The sequence below is a fragment of the Helianthus annuus genome, chromosome 13 (assembly GCF_002127325.2).
Source record: "Helianthus annuus cultivar XRQ/B chromosome 13, HanXRQr2.0-SUNRISE, whole genome shotgun sequence".
In the NCBI taxonomy this organism is placed as follows: Eukaryota; Viridiplantae; Streptophyta; class Magnoliopsida; order Asterales; family Asteraceae; genus Helianthus; species Helianthus annuus.
In genome coordinates this window covers 165,791,415-165,814,215 of record NC_035445.2, presented here as the reverse complement: position 1 = coordinate 165,814,215, position 22,801 = coordinate 165,791,415, and the positions used below count along the sequence as shown (strand labels likewise).

At 35.9% G+C, this 22,801-nt stretch overlaps 1 protein-coding gene across 1 annotated transcript; it reads right to left on the bottom strand.

Annotated features, from left to right (window-relative positions):
• Window positions 1-251: 251 nt before the first annotated feature.
• LOC110900280 (probable leucine-rich repeat receptor-like protein kinase At5g63930) lies at window positions 252-6,354 on the bottom strand. Its single transcript, XM_022147182.2, has 4 exons — window positions 5,810-6,354; window positions 2,779-3,039; window positions 1,351-2,226; window positions 252-933 (listed from the first exon to the last, which is right to left on the bottom strand). Exons 1-4 carry the CDS (start codon window positions 6,267-6,269, stop codon window positions 452-454), a joined length of 2,079 nt encoding a protein of 692 aa, XP_022002874.1. The 5' UTR covers window positions 6,270-6,354; the 3' UTR covers window positions 252-451.
• Window positions 6,355-22,801: the final 16,447 nt, after the last annotated feature.

Here is a 22,801-nt window from a genome sequence, read left to right as displayed (position 1 = left end):
TATCGTTTTAATGTGGCTTGATTAGAGAAGTAACAAAGGTTCATGGGTTTTCAAGAAAGATCCGAATTTCAAATGATATGTATATACAAAATTGTATATATAAAAAGCGTGGGTATGTTAGAGATTGCACACCAAGTGTTTGATAAAATGCTTCAAAGAGTTTTAACTCGTTGATAAACTTTTATCGGGATATGTCAAGTGTGGGATTGTACGTTTGACGAGCAAGTTGTTTGATTCGTTGCCTTTGAATATGAAGAAATTTGAGACCTTGGAAACTTATAGTCTAAAATAATCCGACTACGGTTACAGTCAGATGTTACGTTAAAACTAAACGAAAGGCCCGATCGCATAAAGTCATACACGTGACTTTACACGATCCAAAGGCAAGTTAAAACAAGACCCTAACTGGTTCGAGTGAGTAACTCGAACCTAATAACTATCGGTTAGTGAATCAATGCGTAGAACCGACACCACTTAGTTCTTGAACCACGGTCACGATTGTAGGCCTCGAGCTTGCAAACTCGTGCGTGCACAACAACGCAATTTTCCCGAGCAAAACAGCCCCAGACTCGGAGAATTTACCGTCAAGATTAGCATCCACAAAATCTTCAAACTTGCACAACTCGGCACCTTGACGAATGGATGAACCGATTCTCGTTTTTCCCGAGATAATTTGGAAAACGAGCATCCCGAACGCGTAAATGTCACTTTTATCGGTAAACCGGCCCGTTGTTGTGTACTCGGGGGCAAGGTATCCCATTGCAGCACTGGCTTTGAGAGTCGAAAATCTGATATCGTCGGCTAGTAGTTTGTGGAGGCCTGAACCCGAGAGCAACGGTGTGTAGTGGTGATCGATAAGCACTTTCTCGGCTGCTATGTTTTGATGAACGAGAGCCGGTTTGTTTCCTTTGATCTCGTGTAGGTACTCGATACCTAAAACAACAAACACAACAAATCAAACATCAAAATTCAAAGATTAAAGTAGTGTTCCTGTGGTTTACCAAAATTTTGGATTTGGTCCATAGCTTTCCAAAAGTACATGGATGGTCCCTGTGGTTTGAATTTTGTAACGCATTTAGTCCCCAGCCGACCAATCTAAAGGTTTTAGCATGTCCTAGTTAGGGACTAAATGCATTACAAAGTGCAAACCACAGGGACCATTCATGTACTTTTTGAAAAAGCTAGGGACTAAATGCGTTACAAAGTGCAAACCGTAGGGACCATTTATGTACTTTTGAAAAGTTAGGGACCAAATCTAAAATTTTGGTAAACCACAGGTACCGCTGTACTTTACTCAAATTCGGAAACCAAACATCAAACATGAAAACGGATTATAGTGAAGTGACTAACCTTTAGCAATGCCTTTGATAATCGAAAACCGAGTCGACCAATCAAGAACATTCACGGGTGCGGTTTTAGCCTTAACATCAAGATACTGCAACAAGTTTCCCTTAGCAACATAATCATAGATCAAAAAACACTCACCCCGACCTTTCGAACAGCAAAAACCTCGTAACCGAAGAAGATTTTCGTGTTTCAATGACGTTAGCATCTTTAACCCCTTCAAAAACTCGGTTTCATCCGACACGCAGCTCGTTTTCGCAATTCGTTTAATAGCAACTATAGACCCGTCGCGTAAAATCCCTCTATAAGTAGCCGAAAAACTACCTTTCCCTAACAAATACGAGTCGGAAAAAACCCGAGTTGCTGACTCAACATCGTCGACGTTGAACACGTAGCTCTCGGGAATATCTTGCAAGAACCCGCTTCCCGTTTGACCGTTTGACATCGGGTCCCACCCGTTTGAGTACTCGAGGCTTATGAGAGGTGAAGCACTTCTTCTGTTGGCTACTTCTTTGACTTGATACTGATCCGTACTAATTCGACTATCGGATGGCTCAAAGGCGGTCCCGATCCTCTGTTTTCTCCGGCGATACCAAATGAAAGTAACGATTCCGGCAACTAATAACATGGTGGTCAACACGGCTCCGAGTATAGCAGCAAGTCCGGCACTCGTTGACTTTGACTTTGACTGATCGTTGGTTACATTTGCAGACTGTGGAATGGCCTTGGGTGTGAGTCCTTTCGACTGCGGTCCAAACGGCTCAGGTTTATTAGGACTTTCAGGATCAAAAGACGCATTGCATACTTTTAGATCCGCGAAACCGGATCCACATAGTTCTAGGTTGTTTGCATATTGAAATCCTTCGTCGAGTTTCTTCAAAACTTCGAAAATTTAAAAAAAAAAATACTTAGAAAAGTATAACTATGTTTCAATGAATCAACAAAGTTAGGGTGCTAAACGGGTCGTCTTCGTGGGTTGGCCGGTTCAACCCCGAACCCGAAAATTTTAGACGAATCCGACCCCGACCCGAATATTCGCAGATTGACCCGAACACGACCCGTTCAACCTGATTTTTTTTATATTTTAAAATTTTTCAGAAAATTAACATGTTAAAGTTAAAATTTACTACAAATACACACAATTATATATAATACAAGTACATTTAAATTTAAAATCTTATGTCAATTTTTCTTTTTAAGTTGTAATTATGGCATAAAATACACACCTATAAAAAATATAAATGGGTTAAACGGGCCAACCCGCCAGCCCAACCCGTTTAGCTAAACGGGTTCGCGGGTTCAACCTGAAACTGACCCGAACGCGCTTAGACTAAACCCAAACCCACGTATTTCGTGTTAGGTTCGAGTCGTATTTTCGGGTCGTGTCAGAAATTCACACCCTTAAACAAACATATAAACATAAAGTATAATTACCTAACGGGACATTGCCTGAAAGCGTATTGTTTCGCACGTCCAACACTTGTAACAACGGGGCGTCTGCTATTGTCGATGGGATCGAGCCAAAGAGGCGATTAAAGCTCAAGTCTAACCGCTGTAACGTCCCTAAATTCCCGAGTGTAGCGGGGATTGCACCGGTTAGTTGGTTGTATTGAAGAGCAAGGACAGTGAGCTTCTTTAGAGATCCAAGTTGTGTAGGCAAGCTTCCACTCAGTTGGTTGTAACATAGTTGCAAAACTATAGAATATAATTAAAAAAACGTTAGATAACGTTACATTTCTTTACAACATTCTTAAATGTAAATGGGATGGGACCCACATCTTTTTACTTTAAATAGTAGTGTGATTAAGGATTCACAAATCACATGGTGTTGCAAAACGGGTCGTATTTGCAGGTTGATCTAACTCGACATGTGTTTGAAAATTATACATGAACACGGTTCGTTTAACCCTACTTTTTTATTTTTTTATTTTTTGCATATTAATACTTTAAATTTTAAAATTGCAATTTCACAACAAAACATACAATTTTTTTTTTTATAAATAAAATTAGATTTTATTTCTTTCCAATCATCAGGGCAAATTACATAAGGATAGCGGGTAGACGAGCAACGAACTGCGCCGTCATCCATTTCTGAATAGAAAACCCTAATCTACTAAAAACAAAGCTTCGCCCCTGAGGGGTCGAAAAGTTGTTGTGGACCACACCCTGAACTCTAGACAAGAACCGAACTGCCGCTGGCGCCAAGGAGCCGAACGTGTCAAACGCCAAGGGGACAAATGGATATAAAATTATTACATTTAAATTATAAAATCATATATGTCGATTTATCTTTCCCAATCAATTTAACTTATGACATAAAACATATTTTAAAAATATAAAACAAATGGGACAAACGGGTCATCAAGAAACCCAACAGTTGACATGAACATGACCCGTTTTGCTAAACGGGTTACGTGTTTAACCCGAAATTGACCCGAACCCGTTTATACTAAATCCAAATCTACAAATTGCCTGTAGGTTCATGTCATGTTTTCATGTAAGACATCCGCACCCCTACAAAATAGATCCAGCTTGGGTTGGACATGTACAAAAACGAATCTTGTAACACGACAACATTGTTGGAATCAAGACAACACATGAATTGTTTTACGTTTTTTAATCATAATATCGAGACAATTTAAAGAAATTTGATTCTCAGCTTCCAAGAAACCAAATTTTTACAAGAAAACAATTGGGTTTTTTTTTTTTTTTTTTTTTTTTTTTAAGAAAACAATTGGGTAACTCTTTCTTCTAGATCAGAAACTTCCTGACCCAGAATAATGCATGCGTGATGACTTGTAAATTACGTATCGAGAGTTGTACCATGTTTTGGATTAGAGAACTTCTACTGGTTAACCAAACATTGATTCTTTCTTCCTGACATGTCACTTAATGTTAACCAATTCATACAAACATGCAGGCATTTTAATTATGATAGATATTTATGTTATTTATTTACCTAGACCACCCGTAGTAGTGGGGCATTATTTGGACATTATTTTAAAACCCCCCTCCCCCACACACAATTATATAGGGCGTTTTTAGGCATTATTTAAAAAAAAAATTGTTTTGGCGTTGTTAAAACAACGCTTTGTACATGTTGACCAACCAATCAGCATTAACTCTTCCCTTTTTTAATCCAATAGGTTTTTTTGTTGATTTTTTTATTATTTAATTATTTACACCCTTTAACATAATGTCTACATCCCCACTTCACTCATTTTAGAAAAACGCCCAATAATGCCCCTACTGACTGTACTGCCACATGGCGGAAAACGCCCTAGGGTAAGGGCATTATTAATACACTCATACTTATATTTAATAACACCCGAGTGTAAACAAACCGAGCCGAGCCCAAGCCTGTATCCAACTAGACTTCAGCTCGGCTTAACTTACTAGCAGTGGCGGAGCTTGACCAAAAGTTTCGAGGGGGCGTAAAGTAATGGGACCCAAAAAACTTTTTTCCTATCGTTATGTTTCGGTTCGGGTTGGGTTGGCTATTCGTTTCAAATCGGGTCAAATAATAAGAGTTCTAAATAAAACAAAGTGTATATTTACCAAACTACCCATCATTTATGTACAAAGTTTATAAATATTTAGAATATACAATTTAGGAAAAATAATCTAGGGGGTGATCCTATATAATTTTAAAATTTTCGGACGAAAAATCGAAACTTGTACACTTCTGACCGAAATATTGGGGTGGGCGGGTGCACCCCCGAGCACCCACTATCCTCCGCCTCTGCTTACTAGAGCTCGAGCTCGGATCATAAGTGGTTTTTCAAGCTCGAGTTGCCTCGGGCTCGGGCCGTTTTAATGAAGTTTTGGTTTTGTTGGGCCAAAAAAAAAAATAAAAAAATAAACATGCATTTGTTATATAGTTCCTTTATACATAGCATAATTTAGTTATTTTTTATGATAGTTTTATACATAATACTACTAGCTTTTATCTAAATATATTATATATTATTAATATGATAAATAAAAGTTATATAAATAATAAGCTCGTTCAGACTAGAGCACGATATGTGAAGCAAGCTCGGGCCCGTTTCTTAAACAAGTTGGGAGCAATTCAAGCTTTTATGGCTTGAGTTTTTACATCCCTAATTGACACGCATATAACCTCCTTTAAGTGCAAATAAATATCCAAAATCCAAATATGTATTAAAAAAACATTTCAGTTTTTTTACTGCAAAAAAAAAAAAAAAAAAAAAAAAATCAGTTGAAGGTATTATGGAGAGAAACGGCCCACAAATGATTATACACACACATAAATGATTATACCTACTTTAAATGCAAATAAATATTTAAAAGATCCAAATTACACTAAAAAAGGGCTACATTAATACATTATGAGTCTATGTATAGATGCACTAATCAAGTCTATAACTTTAAAACCATCATTTAAACAAAATCCTAAAAAAAAAAAAAAAAAAAAAAAAAAAAAAAAAAAAAAAAAACTAACCTTGAAGATTATCCATCTTCTCAAGCTCAGTAGGAATCTGCCCAGAAAGATTATTCACATTGAGATACAAATCAGTGAGCTGAGTCAACTCACCAATCTCTTTAGGAATCACACCATGCAACCCATTAAAATGCAAATACAACCCAGACAACCTTTCAAGCTGACCAATCTCAGAAGGTATCCGACCCAAAAGCCCTTTACCCTGAAGAGAAATATTCACCACTTGACCCAACCCATCACAAGCAACACCCTCAAATGACCCATCACAGTAACCAGTACCATTTGAACTCCAAGAACTCAAAGTTTGACCATCTGGGTCCAAAAAAGATTTGATTTTTAACAAGATTTCAACTTCTTTATTGTGGGTATGTTCATTTTTTGCTAGGGTTTGTAGTGGGTTGGAAAGAAGAACAAGAATGAGGGTAGAGAGAGAAAGGAGGAGGAGAGAGAGGGGGTGCATTGTGGTGTTGTTTTGGTGAAAGAATTTTTTGTGGGTTTTGGGGTTGGTGATGAAGTAATGAAGGGAATGAGTGAGGATTTGAAATGGTGAACAGAGATGCTGACAAAAGTCACATGTGAAAGACAAATGGAGTCAAGGTTGAAACGGGTTTGTTGTTGTTTGAATTTGTTGCAGTTAAGAGCTTGTAGTATTTTGTATGTGTTAATATTAGTCCCTGTGTTGTAGGTTGTGGTTGTGGTCCTCCCTCTTTTTGCATAACACTTCACATGTATGTAGCGTCGTAGCGAGTATGATTCAGATTTCAGTGTGGTCTTGTGTTATAAGGGTGTTCGGAGTAGAGTCGGCATATGGTGCGGCAAATGGTGTTGCCGTGCGGCAAACACCACCGCCAACCCTTTGCCAACGCGATTTGGTAAAGGAATCGGGGAGACAATGCCGATCGGTGAGGAGGGAAGGGAAGGAGAGAGGGGGTAGTGTGGGCGGGGTCCATTCCAATCTCAACCAATCACATATTTTCCTTTTCTTAAAAAAAAAGTTTACCACTTCACCAAGTGTCTAACCATTGCCAACATTTTTTAGCATAGTTTACCACTTTGACATGACACACTCTCATTGGTTGATTTTTTAGTTTATCACTCTCAAGTGTTTAACCACTCCTTACACCCTAACATCTATAGTTTTATCGCGCGTTTTGGCGGGCAAGATTGCAGGAACACAGTCGGTTTCAGCACGCTCGTACAAACGATAGAAAAAGCCTTAAAAATGTAGTCGTAATAGGCTTAAAACGTGTTCACTTCATTGGTTTTTTAGTTGAATTTTAGTTAGACAATAAGAAGAAAAAAAAATTAAAATTGATCTAGTTTAATTTATAACTAGTGGATATTCCGTGCGTTGCGTCGGATATTCGGTTGGTATCAGTTCGGTTCATTATAGTATATTATGATACCGTCACTTGATAACCGAAAGACACATGTCCACAAAGATATCAGTACTTGTTTTATGTCATTAAAATAAGTGAAAAAAAAAACAAATGGCGGTACCGGTACCCATGTTATATGCGTAGGGTTCCTTACGGTAGATAACAAAAAAATTGATTATATTTGACAACTAAAACTTTGATCGAAACATCGATAAGTGTAAAAACGTCGCACCGCTATATTTGAAGTTTTACGAAGCATTATATCATATTATTAAAATAACTAAAATGCTAAACGGCATTACTTTATATAAAAAAACTAATGCATGAGAGTTGAGATAACTTTGATGACATATACGTTGTTTTGCTCACTTGTACATTTCTATTAACACTCAGCTTTGAGTAAAATTTATATCAAGACGCATATAAAATAAGCACGTTACAACAACATATTCGAATTTTTACCGAACATCGTATTTTAAAAGTTACAAAAGAAAAACAAAAAATACTTAAAATAAAATAATACTAAAATAAATAAAATAACATAATTTTATGTTACTGTTTATCCCCCATGAACTTTAATATATAGATAATTTATATCAAGACGCATATAAAATAAGCACGTTACAACAACATATTCGAATTTTTACCGAACATCGTATTTTAAAAGTTACAAAAGAAAAACAAAAAATACTTAAAATAAAATAATACTAAAATAAATAAAATAACATAATTTTATGTTACTGTTTATCCCCCATGAACTTTAATATATAGATAATATATAGATAATAATTAATAATAAAGGAAAATATAAATATAAATTTAATACAGCAGAATACTTGTTAGTTAGTAAACTAAAGAGTGTTGCATAGGGAAAGTATTATCCAACATAAACATTGCAGTGTAAGTTTATACTATTAAAAAGGTATTTATGTAACGTTGATATACAAGATTTGTGTGTATTTTTGGTTGTATGTTTTGCTTTGTTGGTTTTACTTGCTTTAGGTGGTTTGTTCTTTGGGCTTCTAGTTTTGTACCTTTTAGGTTAGTCGGGGGTTTAAAAGGTTGATCCCTCATCGCTTGTTACTCCTTTACGCTTTCTCTCTCTCTACACGCAGGTTGCTTTTCTTGCGTTTTCTTGCGTATTCTGTTTATTTGTTGTCGTATGTTGTTTAATCGTGTTGGTTTTTAGGTATTCCTAGGTTTACGATTTTCTTTGGTGGGTTTATGTCTTAATGATTTTGATTTTCCAGTGACTGTCGCTTAGTATTTCCGTTCGGCGTTGTCGTTTGTTGTTTTATTGTCTTGATTAGGCTCTTTACTTTAGGCAGTTGAGAAGACTTTTAATAAGTAACCATGTCTATTTAAATCTACGCCTATGATCAACTGTGACTGATAATTGTTGATAACATTTTTTAGTTTCGTTGGACTTCTATTGGTGTGTAACTTACATTTTTTTTCCTTTTATGCAATAGGCTATTACACCTTATGTAGAACTGTGTTTGCTTCGTTATTTCCTTATTGCCTACTGAGTTGGGTGTGTATTTCAGATTCACACGTCGGCCTAAGATGCGTGTGTCAGAGTTGATTACATCATGGTAAGCGTACTGCTTATCGTTTTATTTATTACATATTTTTAGTTATTTTAATAGATAATTAATTATTAATTTTGTAGGTCAACCGACACACAAAATTCCAAGACAACCATTCGATAAGAGGCGACCTAGATACGGACTTCAAATCTGGCTTATAAGGTTAGTCCTTTTTTATTCTTTTTTTTTTTTTTTTTTTTTTTTGTGGTAGTCTTTTTTAGTCTTTTTTTAGCTACTTACATTGTATCGAAGTTGTTTTAAATTTGGTTTTAATGTTGTTGCCTTCAGAATTATATCAAACTCGGTATATGTTTCATCTAACTAATATGTGATGGATGATATATTGGAATCATCAACTCAATGTACCCATATGCAAGATTTACATTTTCTAACTTCAAGTGGAATTCAAAGAAATGGATTTGACAGCTGCCTTGCATAGCTGATGATGCAGTCAGTAATAGAGGCCAATATGTACAGGCATGGTTGTAAAACAAGGTCTCCAAGGCCGAATACTCCCCGAGTAAGCGCTACAAGGTAGCTTGCCGAGGCGACTTTCTTCAACTCCGCCTAATTACTCGAAATCGATCAAACGTGGTCAACCTTGGTCAGAATCAGATCTAGTAGATCAACTCGGGCCGAGTTTGACTTTAAAAAACAAAAAAACATAACATCTATGTCTATCATATTAATGAATCAACATCATTCTAACGTATTTGTTATAGATATTAGTAAATTTATATTATATGACAAATATTTAATTTTCAAAACTAATTTCTTCATAATTAACATGTCCGAGTACTCCCCGAGTACTCTCCGCCTAGACCGAGTACTATCAACTCCCCGGTCGACCGACTAGAGGGCACCTAGCGACTTTTGCAACCATGTGTACAGGTGCAAGGAAACACGATATCATGTCATCACTGACCCACAATGCAGAGTTAAGTGAAAATGTGAAAGTATCATTGACCCACAATGAAAAGGTATCCCCCCACAAGATTCACATTTTCCAACTTCAATTGGAACTCCAAAAAACATGTTTCTGAGCTAGCTATCAAAATTTTATGTATACGAAAGTAACAATATGTAATAACCATTAACGGTCCTTGGTGATGTGCCCGCAGCCGGATGGAACCACTCTTTGGAAAAAGACTTTGCCGCAACACCATAATGTCCGTGCTTTTGTATTACACAAAAATTCGATTGTTGGGTTTCTTATTTTTGTAAAACCATTATGCTTATCGTTGTACTAGGCTTTTGTTTTAGGAAAGCAAACAACTTTATTACTTTATATTGTATTAAAGTGTCATGTATTCGAAAGTAACAATATGCAACAACCATTGACGGTCAGTCTATGTTATAAATGCTTTGCGTTCATTGTGTCCGTGACGCAACGCGCACGGACATAATTCTAGTTCTAATTTAAAAAAAGCACCATAGAATCCGCTACAACTTCCTCTTCGTTTTAACAAATACAAAAATACATGATTGTATTATCAGTCAAACAAACTTTGTAAAGTTAACAAATTAAAAACATAGAAAACTTGATCACAAGTTTACAAGTTTAGATGAAAAAATAGTGAAAAATAATATGTTTTTTTTTTCTTTTGTTACACACCATAGTAATTGTTCTAACTACTAAATGTTGAGGAAAAAAACATTTTACAATGTGGAATGGTGACGTATTATTTTGTGCATGATGATGGCAGCTTTTTTCCCACACCCATGTCTTATTGAACATGTGAATATGGGAAGGAAGCAAATGAATTCACAAGTGTCTCGATCATATGTTTAAGTGGCAAATTCAGTGTTTATTTCAGCCTTTTTGGCAATATCTATTGTTTTTTCTTCATAGTCTTATTGCTTTTTTTCCTTTTGCAGCATGAGAGTATTTTGTCGATTAATGTGGGGCTCAAACTTTGTAATATATGATGTATTTTTTTTTTCCATTTTTTAACGTGTGACAATAAGAATTAGAGGTTGTTTGGTAGCCTCTGAATGATCATTAAGAGGCTACCTCTTAATGGAACCATTAAGAATTTTACCAATGAGAAGGTAGAAGAATGTGACATGTGATGATTTACCATTCAGAGGCTACCTCTTAACCATTCAGACTTGAGGTTATCTCTTATTCATTCAGAGGTTTTAAACTATTAAGAGGTAGCATCTGAATGGTCATTAAGAGGCTACCAAACAGCCCCTTATTTTGTCTTTCAAAGTATTATCTATTAGGAGAAATAAATTTGTATATGTTATGAACGTATCATAATGGTGACTCTCCACATACATAACTCCTATCTCTTTGATTCTTTTGTATTAATATATGTGTCTATATATAGTGGCATTAGTATATGGATATATCAATCAATAAGAAAACACTTCCACATTCTCTCATTCTTCTCTCTATATTGCTAATAGGTTAGTTGTTTTACAACACGTTATCAGCACGAACGTGCTCGTGTTTTTTTTTCCCAAAAACTCTAATGCATCTTCATCTCCATACCGATCTTGACGGATCGACTCTCAATTTAGAACCTGAAAAAAAAAAGAATCCACAGGTTCATGTGAACGGGCATAGGATGCAACTTTTCATCAAAGTGTGTTCCATCAAACTATCCTACAACTACGGTAAGTATTTTATTTATTTATTTAATTCATGATTGAATAAACGTGAATGGATTTACATAAATTTTATATAATCTACATTTATAATTAAAGGAAAATTGGTTTTTAATAAACCACTCTTTGTCCCATTGGTAAATAATAATCCAACCTACAGAATTGGTATATAATAATCCTACCTATAAACATGTTGGTACTCAATAAACTTCCGTTAGTTTTTTTAACTAAAGTTAGTTTTTAAGTTTTATTTATTACACAAACAGTCCCTGTAGTTGTAATTACTAGTTTTAACTATGAGTTAATAGCCAAAATGGTCCCTGAGATTAATAGCCACAGCACCGCCGCCACCACCACAACACCGCCACCACCACCACCGCCACAGCACCACCACCACCGCACCGACTGGAAAGTGGAAATAATTAACCACTGTCATTCAATCTCCAAAGTTCTAATAGAAGTTAATTCATATGTTTAGTGAATTTGTTACTTCATGCCTTATACAATGATCTGACACTAGAAATTTTGAGATATTGGACCGAAACCACAAGATCATTCAGCTTATCCTATTCTAATATTATGGAATTGTGACCTTAAAGATATAAAATACTGTCATGATATTACAACCAAAATAAGGACAAGGAGCAACAGTCGGTGTTCATTTCCACTTTCCAGTCGCGGTGGTGGTGGTGGTGGTGCTGTGGCGGTGGTGGTGGTGGCGGTGGGGTGGGGTGGTGGTGGTGGTGGTGGTGTTGTGGCGGCGGCGGTGGTGGCGGTGGGGTGGTGGTGGTGGCGGTGGCGGTGGTGGCGGTGGCGGTGGGGTGGTGGTGGTGGCGGTGCTGTGGCAGTGGTGGTGGTGGTGGTGGTGGTGGCGGTGCGGTGGTAGTGGTGGTGGCTATTAACCTCAGGGACCATTTTGGCTATTAACTCATAGTTAAAACTAGTAAATTACAACTACAGGGACTGTTTGTGTAATAAATAAAACTTAAAAACTAACTTCAGTAAAAAAAAAAACTAACGGAAGTTCATTGAGAACCAACATGTTGATAGGTAGGATTATTATATACTAATTCTGTAGATTGGATTATTATTTACCAATAGGGCAAAGGTTGGTTTATTAAAAACCAATTTTCCATAATTAAAAGATTGGTTTAAACATTGGTTTTTACAAATCACCAATTATCTTATCAGTGCATTAGTTTGAATAAATTACAGATTTGTGTTCAAGCAGAATCAATATCCTCTGCTAATTTTTAAATGAGCTTGGTAAATAATTTAGGATATGCATAATTATTTTAGAGTAAAATGCACGGATAGTCCCTGTGGTTTGGTGAAATTTCACCTTTAGTCCCCAACTTTTCAAAATTACGCTCTTAGTCCCTGTGGTTTGACAAGTTGTTACTCGGATAGTCCCCAAAGCGGATGGAGGTTAGTTTTTCTGGTTAAGTGGTGTGAAATGACAAGGACTATCCGAGTAACAACTTGTCAAACCACAGGGACTATCCGAGTAACCTTCATCCGCTTTAGGGACTATCCGAGTAACAACTTGTCAAAACACAGGGACTAAGAGTGTAATTCTGAAAAGTTGGGGACTAAAGGTGAAATTTTACCAAACCACAGAGACTATCCGTGCATTTTACTCATTATTTTATTATCTAAAAGTCCAAACATAATACTGACTAATAACATGGGTAATATACTTGTTATACTTTATGATAGCAATATACCTTACATTCATAGCTTGTTATTATGATATATATTCGTTTATTTTCTACAAACTGTTTTGTACTTTGCGATATATTAGCTTTTGTTTATTCAAAAGTAATTATAGCTCTGTCATGATAGCGATGGAGTTTTAATTTACAGCTTTGGTTGATGATTATTTTATTTCAAATACTTGAATAGATTTTGTTAGAAAAAAAAAATATTTAACTTGAAAATAAAAAAATTTAACTTGAAAATCTGAAAGTTTTAACTTGAAAATAAAAAATATTTAACTTGAAAATAAAAAAATTACTAGGTTAGAACTCCGTGTAATACACGTGTTAAATAAATGTAATTTTTATACTATATAATAAAAATTATAACTTTAAAGATCTCATGTATTACAAGAGTTGAATAAATGTAATTTTATGTATTAAGTAATAAAAAAGTTATGTATTTAAGAATCTCGTGTATTGTACGAGTTGAATAAATGTAATTGTATATACCAAATAATTAAAAAAGTTATACCTTTGAAGCTCTGTGTATTACATGGGTTAAATAAATGTAATTTTGTATACTAAATAATAAAAAATGTAATATCTTTAAAAAAACTAGTGTATTGTAAAAAAATAATATCTTTAAAAAAACTCATGTATTGTACCCGTGTAATACACATATTCAACTCATACAATACACGAGGTTTTTAAAGTTATATTTTTTTTGTTTACTTGAGATTTTTTTAATTACTCGTTTATATTTTTAATTATTCGTTTATATTTAAACTATGTTGAAGGATCTCAAGCCGTGTTTAAAGTTCTCAAGCCGTGTTGAAAGATCTTAACCCATGCCAAGCCGCTACACTGAAAGAACACTGAAAGATCTCAAGCCGTATTGAAAGTTCTCAAGCCGTGTTGAAAAGGCTTAAGTCATGTTGAACGATCTCAACCGGACACGTGGCAATCATCGGTTGGTTGACCTGAAAGGATTTTTTAAGCCGTTTCAGCTGTTTGAAACGGCTCGTTGAGACGTTTCTAATGGCTATTTTTGAAAAGTTGACCATTGTTTAGCTAATCTCGTGATTTTCCCTAGCAAAAAATCAAAATTGCGTGTCGTCATCTTCGTTTTCGGAGCTTGATGAATTGTAGAAAATAGTGGAAGTTGAAATACATATCGATTTTGAGATGTGGGAGAGAGTAGAAACCTTTTTTGAGAAAAATGGTGTGAAGAATGTAGGAGAGAGTTTTTTGTTTTTAGAAAAACGAGTCAATAAATGTTTATGTATACGTTTAATTTGTTGATTTATATTTAACGATTATATGACTGATAACTATCTTCCCATCTCCTCCTGATGATCACTGAGAACCCACCAAATTTCGGTGAAAAAAAACCCGGAACCGGGGGACGGTGTTCCCGGACGAGGCCGGTTGTCACTGAACCCTACCCGGCTCCCACTCACTCCACCCTAATACAGTTGCACATACACATTAGTAGATACAATAAAATCTTATTGTGATATACGTGCGACGGAAATGTGATGCAGTTACACAATATTTGACAGAGTAAAATATGAGTGACAAAAATGTGATGAAAAAAATGTTATCATGTCGTTCAAAGTCATTCTTACACAATCTTATTCCCATAAAAATGTGATGGAAAAAATAAAATGTTATCATGTAGTTCAAAGCCAATCTTAGACTATGGGTATGGGGCGGGGGTTTGGGCGTGGGTTGGGGGAAAATGCCCAAGCCATCATTCTGGGTGGGCTTGGGTTGGGGCGTGGCCCTTGGGGCTTGGTTTCAAGCCGGGCGTGGGGCGGTCTTGACATCTTAGCTCACTTGCTTCCATTTGCTGACCCCGCCATGTCATAGCGGGCCATATGAAAAGTTTGAATTTTAAATTCAAACCGTTTGGCTTGGCTAAGCGGTCACCCCAACCCCAACATCCCCTATAAATAAGGGGTATTGGATTTTAATAATCCCAAGTTTCACTGATTGGCCGGTAATAATCTCAACTTCAAAAATTGCCTACAACAGTCCCAACTTTTAAGATTTTGGCCACCAATGATCCTTGTCTAACTGGGTTATAACCCAGTTAGTTTTTTGAAGTTTTCAGCGGCGGAGAAGGTCACTAGAGGTTGGAGATGACAAGTGGTGGTTTCCTTTGGTGGTTTCAGGGGTAAAGAAGGTCGTCGGAATAAGTTGCAGGTCACCGGAGTTGCGTACATGGTGGAAATTTTAAACTTTTGAGAAGCGGAGAAGATTACAGGAGGTCGGAGATGATTGGTGGTGGTCTCGTTTGGTGGTTTTAGGGGTAAAACGGGTCGCCGGAATAAGCTACAGGTCACCAGCCCAACAAGGTTATAACCCAGTTAGACAAGGATCATTGTTGGCCAAAATCTTACAAGTTGGGACTGTTGTAGGCAATTTTTGAAGTTGGGATTATTACCGGCCAATTAGTGAAACTTGGGATTATTAAAATCCAATACCCCTATAAATAACCCCAAACTCCATCGTGTGGTCCATCCCAAACCCCACCGTGTGGTCCATCCCAAACCATCGCTATCCCCCGCTACCCACTTCATCCATGAACCCGCTACCCCAAGCCAAAGAATATGACATCCTGGACCCACGAGGAAGAATTGGCTCTCGTCACAAGCGTCGTTGACGCTATGAAGGGGCGGCCACCAGGCAAAACAAAATATTGGCCGGAAGCATTCGCAACCTACCGACATAACGTCGGTAACGACCGCCACAACCTCAACACGTGCCAACATAAATGGCGCGAGCTACGGCCCAAGCTCGACCATTTCAAGGCTTACTACGAAGCCGTTCCGAGCGGCGAGTTAAGCCACGAGGACCGGGTGGCGGTGTCGAACATAGAGTTTCGAGGCAAGGAGCTAAAGGCGTTCGACAAGATCGACCTTTTTGAAATTTATTTAACACTCTAGGTTTGTTATTTTGTAATTTTTAGAAATTATGTAATTTTTAGGAAATTTTATGTAACTTTTAGGATTATGTAATTTTTAAAATTTTAATGAAGTTGTAGGTTTTTTTATAAATGTTGTCTGATTTTTATAATTTTTTTGTAATTTTTTTTCTATAAATGTTCTGCCACGCGGTGCACCCAACCCACGCCATACCCCAAGGACACGTAACTAGGCGGTGGAAGGCTCCCAAATATCAACAAATGCCTAAACCCAAACCCAACCCTAGCCCCACCATACCTCAATGAGTAATTGTAACTCAAAATAAGATATTCTTTCGATTTTTCCTTTTGTCGTGTGTATCTTTTTAGGAAAAAAAAGAATAGTATGCTCTTGTATTTGTAGCTTGAAAAGCACCAAGAAAAGTTTTAGGAAAACCCTAAAAAAGGATTTGTCATATGAATGAGACAACACTTTGGCGTTAAAAAAAAAAAAAAAACAGAAAAAACACAACACTTAATAAAGACAAATATAGTTTTTGTTATAAAAAATAAAATTTATATTTAACGGTAAATTACTCTTTTAATTCTTTATATTTGTATCACATTGCAATAGCTAACTTTTAACTTCAATAATTACAGTCACAATTCTTTATTTGCAAAACACGTTTATACTCTACATCATTTAGTACTAACCAAATTAAAATTTTGAGTTAAATTTATTTACTTAAGGGTATTTTGGTCAGTTTATGTTTTTATTTAATTGTTTATTAATATAAAACCAAAAAATCAAATATACACATTAATTGCGAAATCCGTTACACTCTACGTCCTTTAGAACTAACCAGATTAAATGTATGGGGAAGATGAAGTGTATATGCGATTTTTTTTGTTTTATTTATTAAACATTTAAATAAAAACATGAATTGACCAAAATACCTTTAAGTGAATAAACTTAACTGAAAATTTTAATTTGGTTAGTACTAAAGGACGTAGAGTGTAACAGGTTTTGCAAATAAATGATTGTGACTGTTATTATTAAAGTTAAAGGTTATCCGTTGCAATACGGCATAAACATATAGAACGAAAAGTGTAGTTTACCCTATATTTAACATCAGGCATGATAAATTTTAATTTATTAAACATGATGTATGTTTGTATTGGGCTCAATTTTTGGGCTTAGACTTGTATGAGATGTATGTTTGTATTGGGTTCAATGCTATTACAACAATCAACTAAAAAAAAAAATCAAATTTTACTTATGCTGTTTAATCAACTTGAACTAATACCACACAGTCACACTAACTACATACCACACACTAACTACTCGTGAATTTGGCACCCTCGTTAATCGTTATCCTAGTTAGTCTAATGTAAAAAGGATTATAAGCTCTCTTTATTTTTGATCGATTCTTCGACAAAAGTCACTGACTTACATGGTTGTAAAAGTCCTGCCTAGGCTCCGAGTACTCGCTACAAGGTAGGTTGCCGAGGCACGGGTACTGTTCTCCCAGGCCAATTACTCCCCGAGTAATCTCCGCCTAAGCCGAGTACTTCCCGAGTACTCCCGAATCCGATTAGGGAGCGCCTAGCGACTTTTGCAACCATGCTGACTTACTAGCATGTTCCGTAGTTAGTCTAATTACACTGTTCCGTAGTTAAAACCTTTATAAATTAGTGTGACTGTGTGGTATTTATTGGGACTGAGATATTTTATTAATTTAATGAGATATTATTATAACGATAAATTAATAATTTAGTAATTTTAAGAAATACGTATGATCTTTAAATTTTCAAGTCCAATGTACATTCACAAATTAACTGAGTCAAGTTCATTCTTTTTTAATACAAAAAGTTAGTTCATTACATCAAAATAAATTCCAAAAACAAGTTTGAATGCACATTTATTAGAATTTGGAATCTTTTAGCAATTATTAATTTATAGTTTCGTTAGACCAGTATATATACACTGAGATTTCAAAAAAGTTATTATCGTATTATTTTATCGATTAGGACCCAATTTTATATTGGTCACAAGTTGAAATTGGAAAAATTATTAATTTATCGATTATTAAATTATAAAAATTTTACTGTATAATCTTTTACAAGAAAACACACATAACTAAATGCTCATATCTTTTCAACTAATACCAACATGACCTCCCTCATATTCCTTATTCTTAATTTCTTTTGGGCACAAATTATGCTATCCTCACGATAAATAAACAATCAAAAATATCAAATATAACATGCTATTTGCTTTTATATGAGTTCCCTTATCATATTATTTAACTTTTATTTTTTCTGTCTACATTTCCTTTTAAGTTGGTTTTTTAATAGTATTCAAGATATGACCGAATCAAACAATAAACAAGAAGAGAAAATATATTGACATGTTAGGATAATTAATTAATATCAAACTAGGAGGAAATATAGTTATTTTCTAGTTATATATGCAAGTTAAATTTGGGAAAAAAACAATAATCCTAATTGTGTAAAAAATAAAAACTACCCTCCTCATATTTCAAAAGAGTTAAATGCCATTTAAGTCCCTATGGTTTGAGCTATTTTGCCAGTTTAGTCCAAATGTTTCATTTTCCGCTTCTGGGCCCAAAAAGGTTTCACCGTTGCCATTTTAGTCCATTGGGTTAAATTCATCTATTTTTTCTGTTAACGAGAAGGGCAATTCGGTCATTTTATATGTAATTCTGTTAACTAGAAGATCAATTCGGCTATATAAAATGACCAATTTGCCATTCTCGTTAACAGAAAAAATGGATGAAGTTAATACAGTGAATTAAAATGACAATGGTGAAACCCTTTTAGACCTACAGACGTGAAACATTTGGACTAAACTGCCAAAATAACCCAAAACCATGGACTAAAATTACATTTAACTCTATTTCAAAATCACCAATTAAACATTCATTGAGTTCTTTCTCCAATCAAAACCCTAATTTTACCCCCAATTCATTTTACAGAGGTTAACCCTTTTGATTATTATTGTTTCTTGATTTTTATCATCTGTGATGAGTTCCCACTTTGAATATTCAAAATCATATTCTTTAGTCCGCCTCTGTGTTTCTTTCTCACCCCATTCACACATATCTTCTTGCAATCAATTGTTAGGAGGCAAAAGTATGAGGGTCAATATTGTACATGTTGATAGATAGTTCAGGTTGTTGTGTAATAGTTGTAATAAGTGAGGGGGGTTAAATGTAAAAAGAGTGGTTAGTTGTTATCAGGTTAGTTAGATGGTTGTTAAAGGTAGTTAACATTTGTATAAGTAGGATTAGGGGTTGTTAATGGAATTTAGCTTGATTGATCGTATTCTTCTTCTCTTTGATTCTGTGTTCGTTCTATCAAGTGGTATCAGAGCTTCCGTTCCTCGGCAGCTCTTGAATTCATCCATAATTCGATTCAAATTCCGATTATTCATCGTTAGGTCAAAATTCGCTCCGTTCAATTGTTACAGAATTTGATCATTGTTCGATCAAATTCATTCAGTTCTTTCGATTCAAATTGATCATTGTTCGATCAATTTTATCACAATTTGGTAAAAATGACAACCAGGAATCAATCCCTAAATCAAACCCTAGAACAGAGAGTTCAGGATCATGATGCAGCAGTACATCGTTTGGAGACTGTCACTGGGAAGAATCTTACAGAATTAGAAGCAATTAAGGTGGCAACAACTCAAAACTTAGCAGAAATGGCGGAAATGAAGTCTCAAATGTCTGAGATTCTCAAGAATTTACAGAATATAGGAATGGGGAGGAATGATTCTCTTAATGGATTCCATTCAAGAACTAATAGTGATAATGAAGATCAGTCCTATCAGAGGCAATTCCACAAGGTAACAAAGATGGATTTCCCAAAGTTTAATGGTACAAATGTGGAGGGGTGGTTATGTAGGGTGGAACACTACTTTTCAGTAGATGAAACTCCAGAAAGATTGAAGGTTAAGTGTGCGATTATCCACTTAGAAGATGTTGCTTTGTTATGGCATCAATCCTTTGTTAAGTCAAGAGGTGGTTCGATTGAAGGGATGTTATGGGCTGAGTATAAGAGCTTCATTGCAACGAGATTTGCTGAAGTAATGATTCAAGATGCAATGGGGGCACTGGCTGCTTTGAAACAGAAAGGGCCTTTACAAGAATTCTGTCAACAATTTGATTTGGGTCTCACTAAGGTAAATTTGTGTGATGAATATGCAGTGAGTTTATTTTTAAGGGCTGTTAAACCGGAAATAGGATACCCAGTGAGACTGTTAAGACCAAAGAACATTCCTGAAGCTTACATGTTAGCAAGATTACAAGAAGAGGCTAATGAGGCTATACAAGGTGTTAAGTATAATAAGCCCTATAATGCTAATGTGTTTCACCAAAAGAATAATAACCACTACAGTACTAAGTCAATTGCTGGTAATACTTCCTCAAATTTACCTTTATTGACTGCACCCCCTATTAAAGCTAAGCCTATCAATTCGAGAAGATTGAGCCCTAAAGAGATAGCTGATAAGCGGGCCAGGGGTGAGTGTTTTGGTTGTAATGAGAAGTTTAGTGCTACTCACCAATGTAAAAATAAGCAACTGTTTTCAATTGAAATAATGGAAGAGGAAAATGAGGAGGAAAAGGGTGAGGAGTATGAAGAAGAGAAAGTAGTAGAGATGCCAGAACCACACATTTCTTTGAATGCCATAATGGGTATTCCCTCTTATTCTACCATGAGAGTTATTGGGTCGATAGGGACTAAAACAATACATATATTGATCGACTCAGGATCAACACATAATTTTTTAGATGAAAAGTTAGCATTGAGAATGGGAATTGAGGTCAAGACCATTCAACCCATGGATATCATAGTGGCTGATGGGGATCAAATGAAATGTGTTAAAATGAGTGAGAATTTGCATTGGACCATGCAGGGAAACTGGTTTAAAGCAGATGCTTTCCTTATTCCATTGTCCAATTATGACATGGTCTTGGGAATACAATGGTTACACAGTCTCAACGATATAACATGGAACTTTAAAGAGTTAACAATGAAATTCCAGTTGAATGGCAGTGATTTTGAGTTAAAAGGGATTAAGAATAAAGGGGTTTCATTATGTTCTGTTGAGAAAATGCAAGAAATATTGGCTGATAGAAATCAAGTGGCTCAAGCTCAGTTGTTTAGTATGGTTTCGGAGGGACAATCACCACATGTGAGTTACAAGGAACATGAGGAAGCATTAAACAGTTTGTTAAAGGAGTATGAAGATGTTTTTGCTATTCCCAATTCCTTACCTCCGAAAAGGCCTTGTGATCACAAAATCATTCTTAAGGAAGGCACACAACCCATAATTCAAAAACCGTACAGATACCAGGCTGCACAAAAGGATGTTATCGAGAAGATGACTCAGGAGTTGCTGGATACTGGAGTCATAAGAGAAAGTACAAGCTCATTCGCTGCACCAGTTGTTCTTGTCAAGAAAAAGGACGGCACTTGGAGAATGTGCATAGACTACAGAAGATTAAATGATGCTACGGTAAAAAACAGTTTTCCCATACCATTGATTGATGAGTTGTTAGATGAGTTGGGGGGTAGTTCTGTCTTTTCAAAGCTAGATTTACGGTCTGGCTACCATCAGATTCGAATGTATGAGGATGACATCTACAAGACGGCCTTTAGAACCCATCAAGGGCATTTTGAATTTTTGGTGCTTCCCTTTGGGCTAACCAATGCACCGGCTACCTTCCAGGCTTTGATGAATACAACCTTTAAACCATTGTTGAGGAAATGTGTTTTGGTATTCTTCGATGATATACTGGTATATAGTTCTTCACTGGAACAACACTTGAAAGATTTGAAAGAAGTTCTGCAATTATTGCGGAAACATACCTTAATGGCCAAAAAGTCTAAATGTTCTTTTGCTGGGGCACAAATAGAATACCTGGGGCATGTTATAACTAAAACGGGTGTAGCTACTGATCCATCAAAAGTCTCTGCTGTTATTAACTGGCCTATCCCTAAAACAGTGAAGCAATTGAGGGGATTCCTGGGGTTAGCTGGGTATTACAGAAGATTTATCAGATCTTTTGGGGGTATTTCTAAGCCACTCACTAATTTGTTGAAGAAGGAGGGATTTGTTTGGTCTGAGGAGGCACAAGGAGCATTTGACCAGCTTAAACATGCATTATCCAACTCCCCTGTTCTCACCTTACCTGATTTTTCTAAGGTGTTTATTATTGAAACTGATGCATCTGCAAAAGGATTGGGAGCTGTACTAATGCAGGAAGGGCATCCATTGGCTTTCATTAGCAAGGGTATTTCTATCAATCAGATGTCTATGTCAGTTTATGAGAAGGAATTGCTGGCCATTCTTATGGCAGTCAAGCATTGGCATCATTATTTGATAACCAAACACTTCATCATTCGAACAGACCAGAGGAGCTTAAAATATCTTTTGGAACAAACGGTTAATACACTCTTACAACAAAAATGGCTGTCAAAATTGGTGGGTTATGATTATGAAATAGTTTACAAAAAGGGTAGTGAAAATTCTGTGGCTGATGCACTATCAAGAGTGGAAGGATTGACATTATTCCAAATGAGTATTGGTTCTGTGAAACCCTTGCTGTGGGATAAAATTCAAAACAGTTGGATTCAGGATAATCAAATACAGGCTATTATTCAATCCTTGAAGTCTGGGGTATCGGTTAAACAAATGACTTGGGTTAATGATGTTTTAAGAAGGAAGGGCAAGATGGTCATTGGTAATAGTGCAGATGTGAGGAAAG

Coding starts and splice junctions, on each gene's coding strand:
- LOC110900280 (XM_022147182.2), bottom strand. CDS start 6,269: ATGCACCCCCTCTCTCTCCTCCTCCTTTCTCTCTCTACCCTCATTCTT. Junction 3,040..5,809: donor GAAGATGGATAATCTTCAAG/GTTAGTTTTTTT, acceptor TATATTCTATAG/TTTTGCAACTATGTTACAAC. Junction 2,227..2,778: donor TTCAGGCAATGTCCCGTTAG/GTAATTATACTT, acceptor AAATTTTCGAAG/TTTTGAAGAAACTCGACGAA.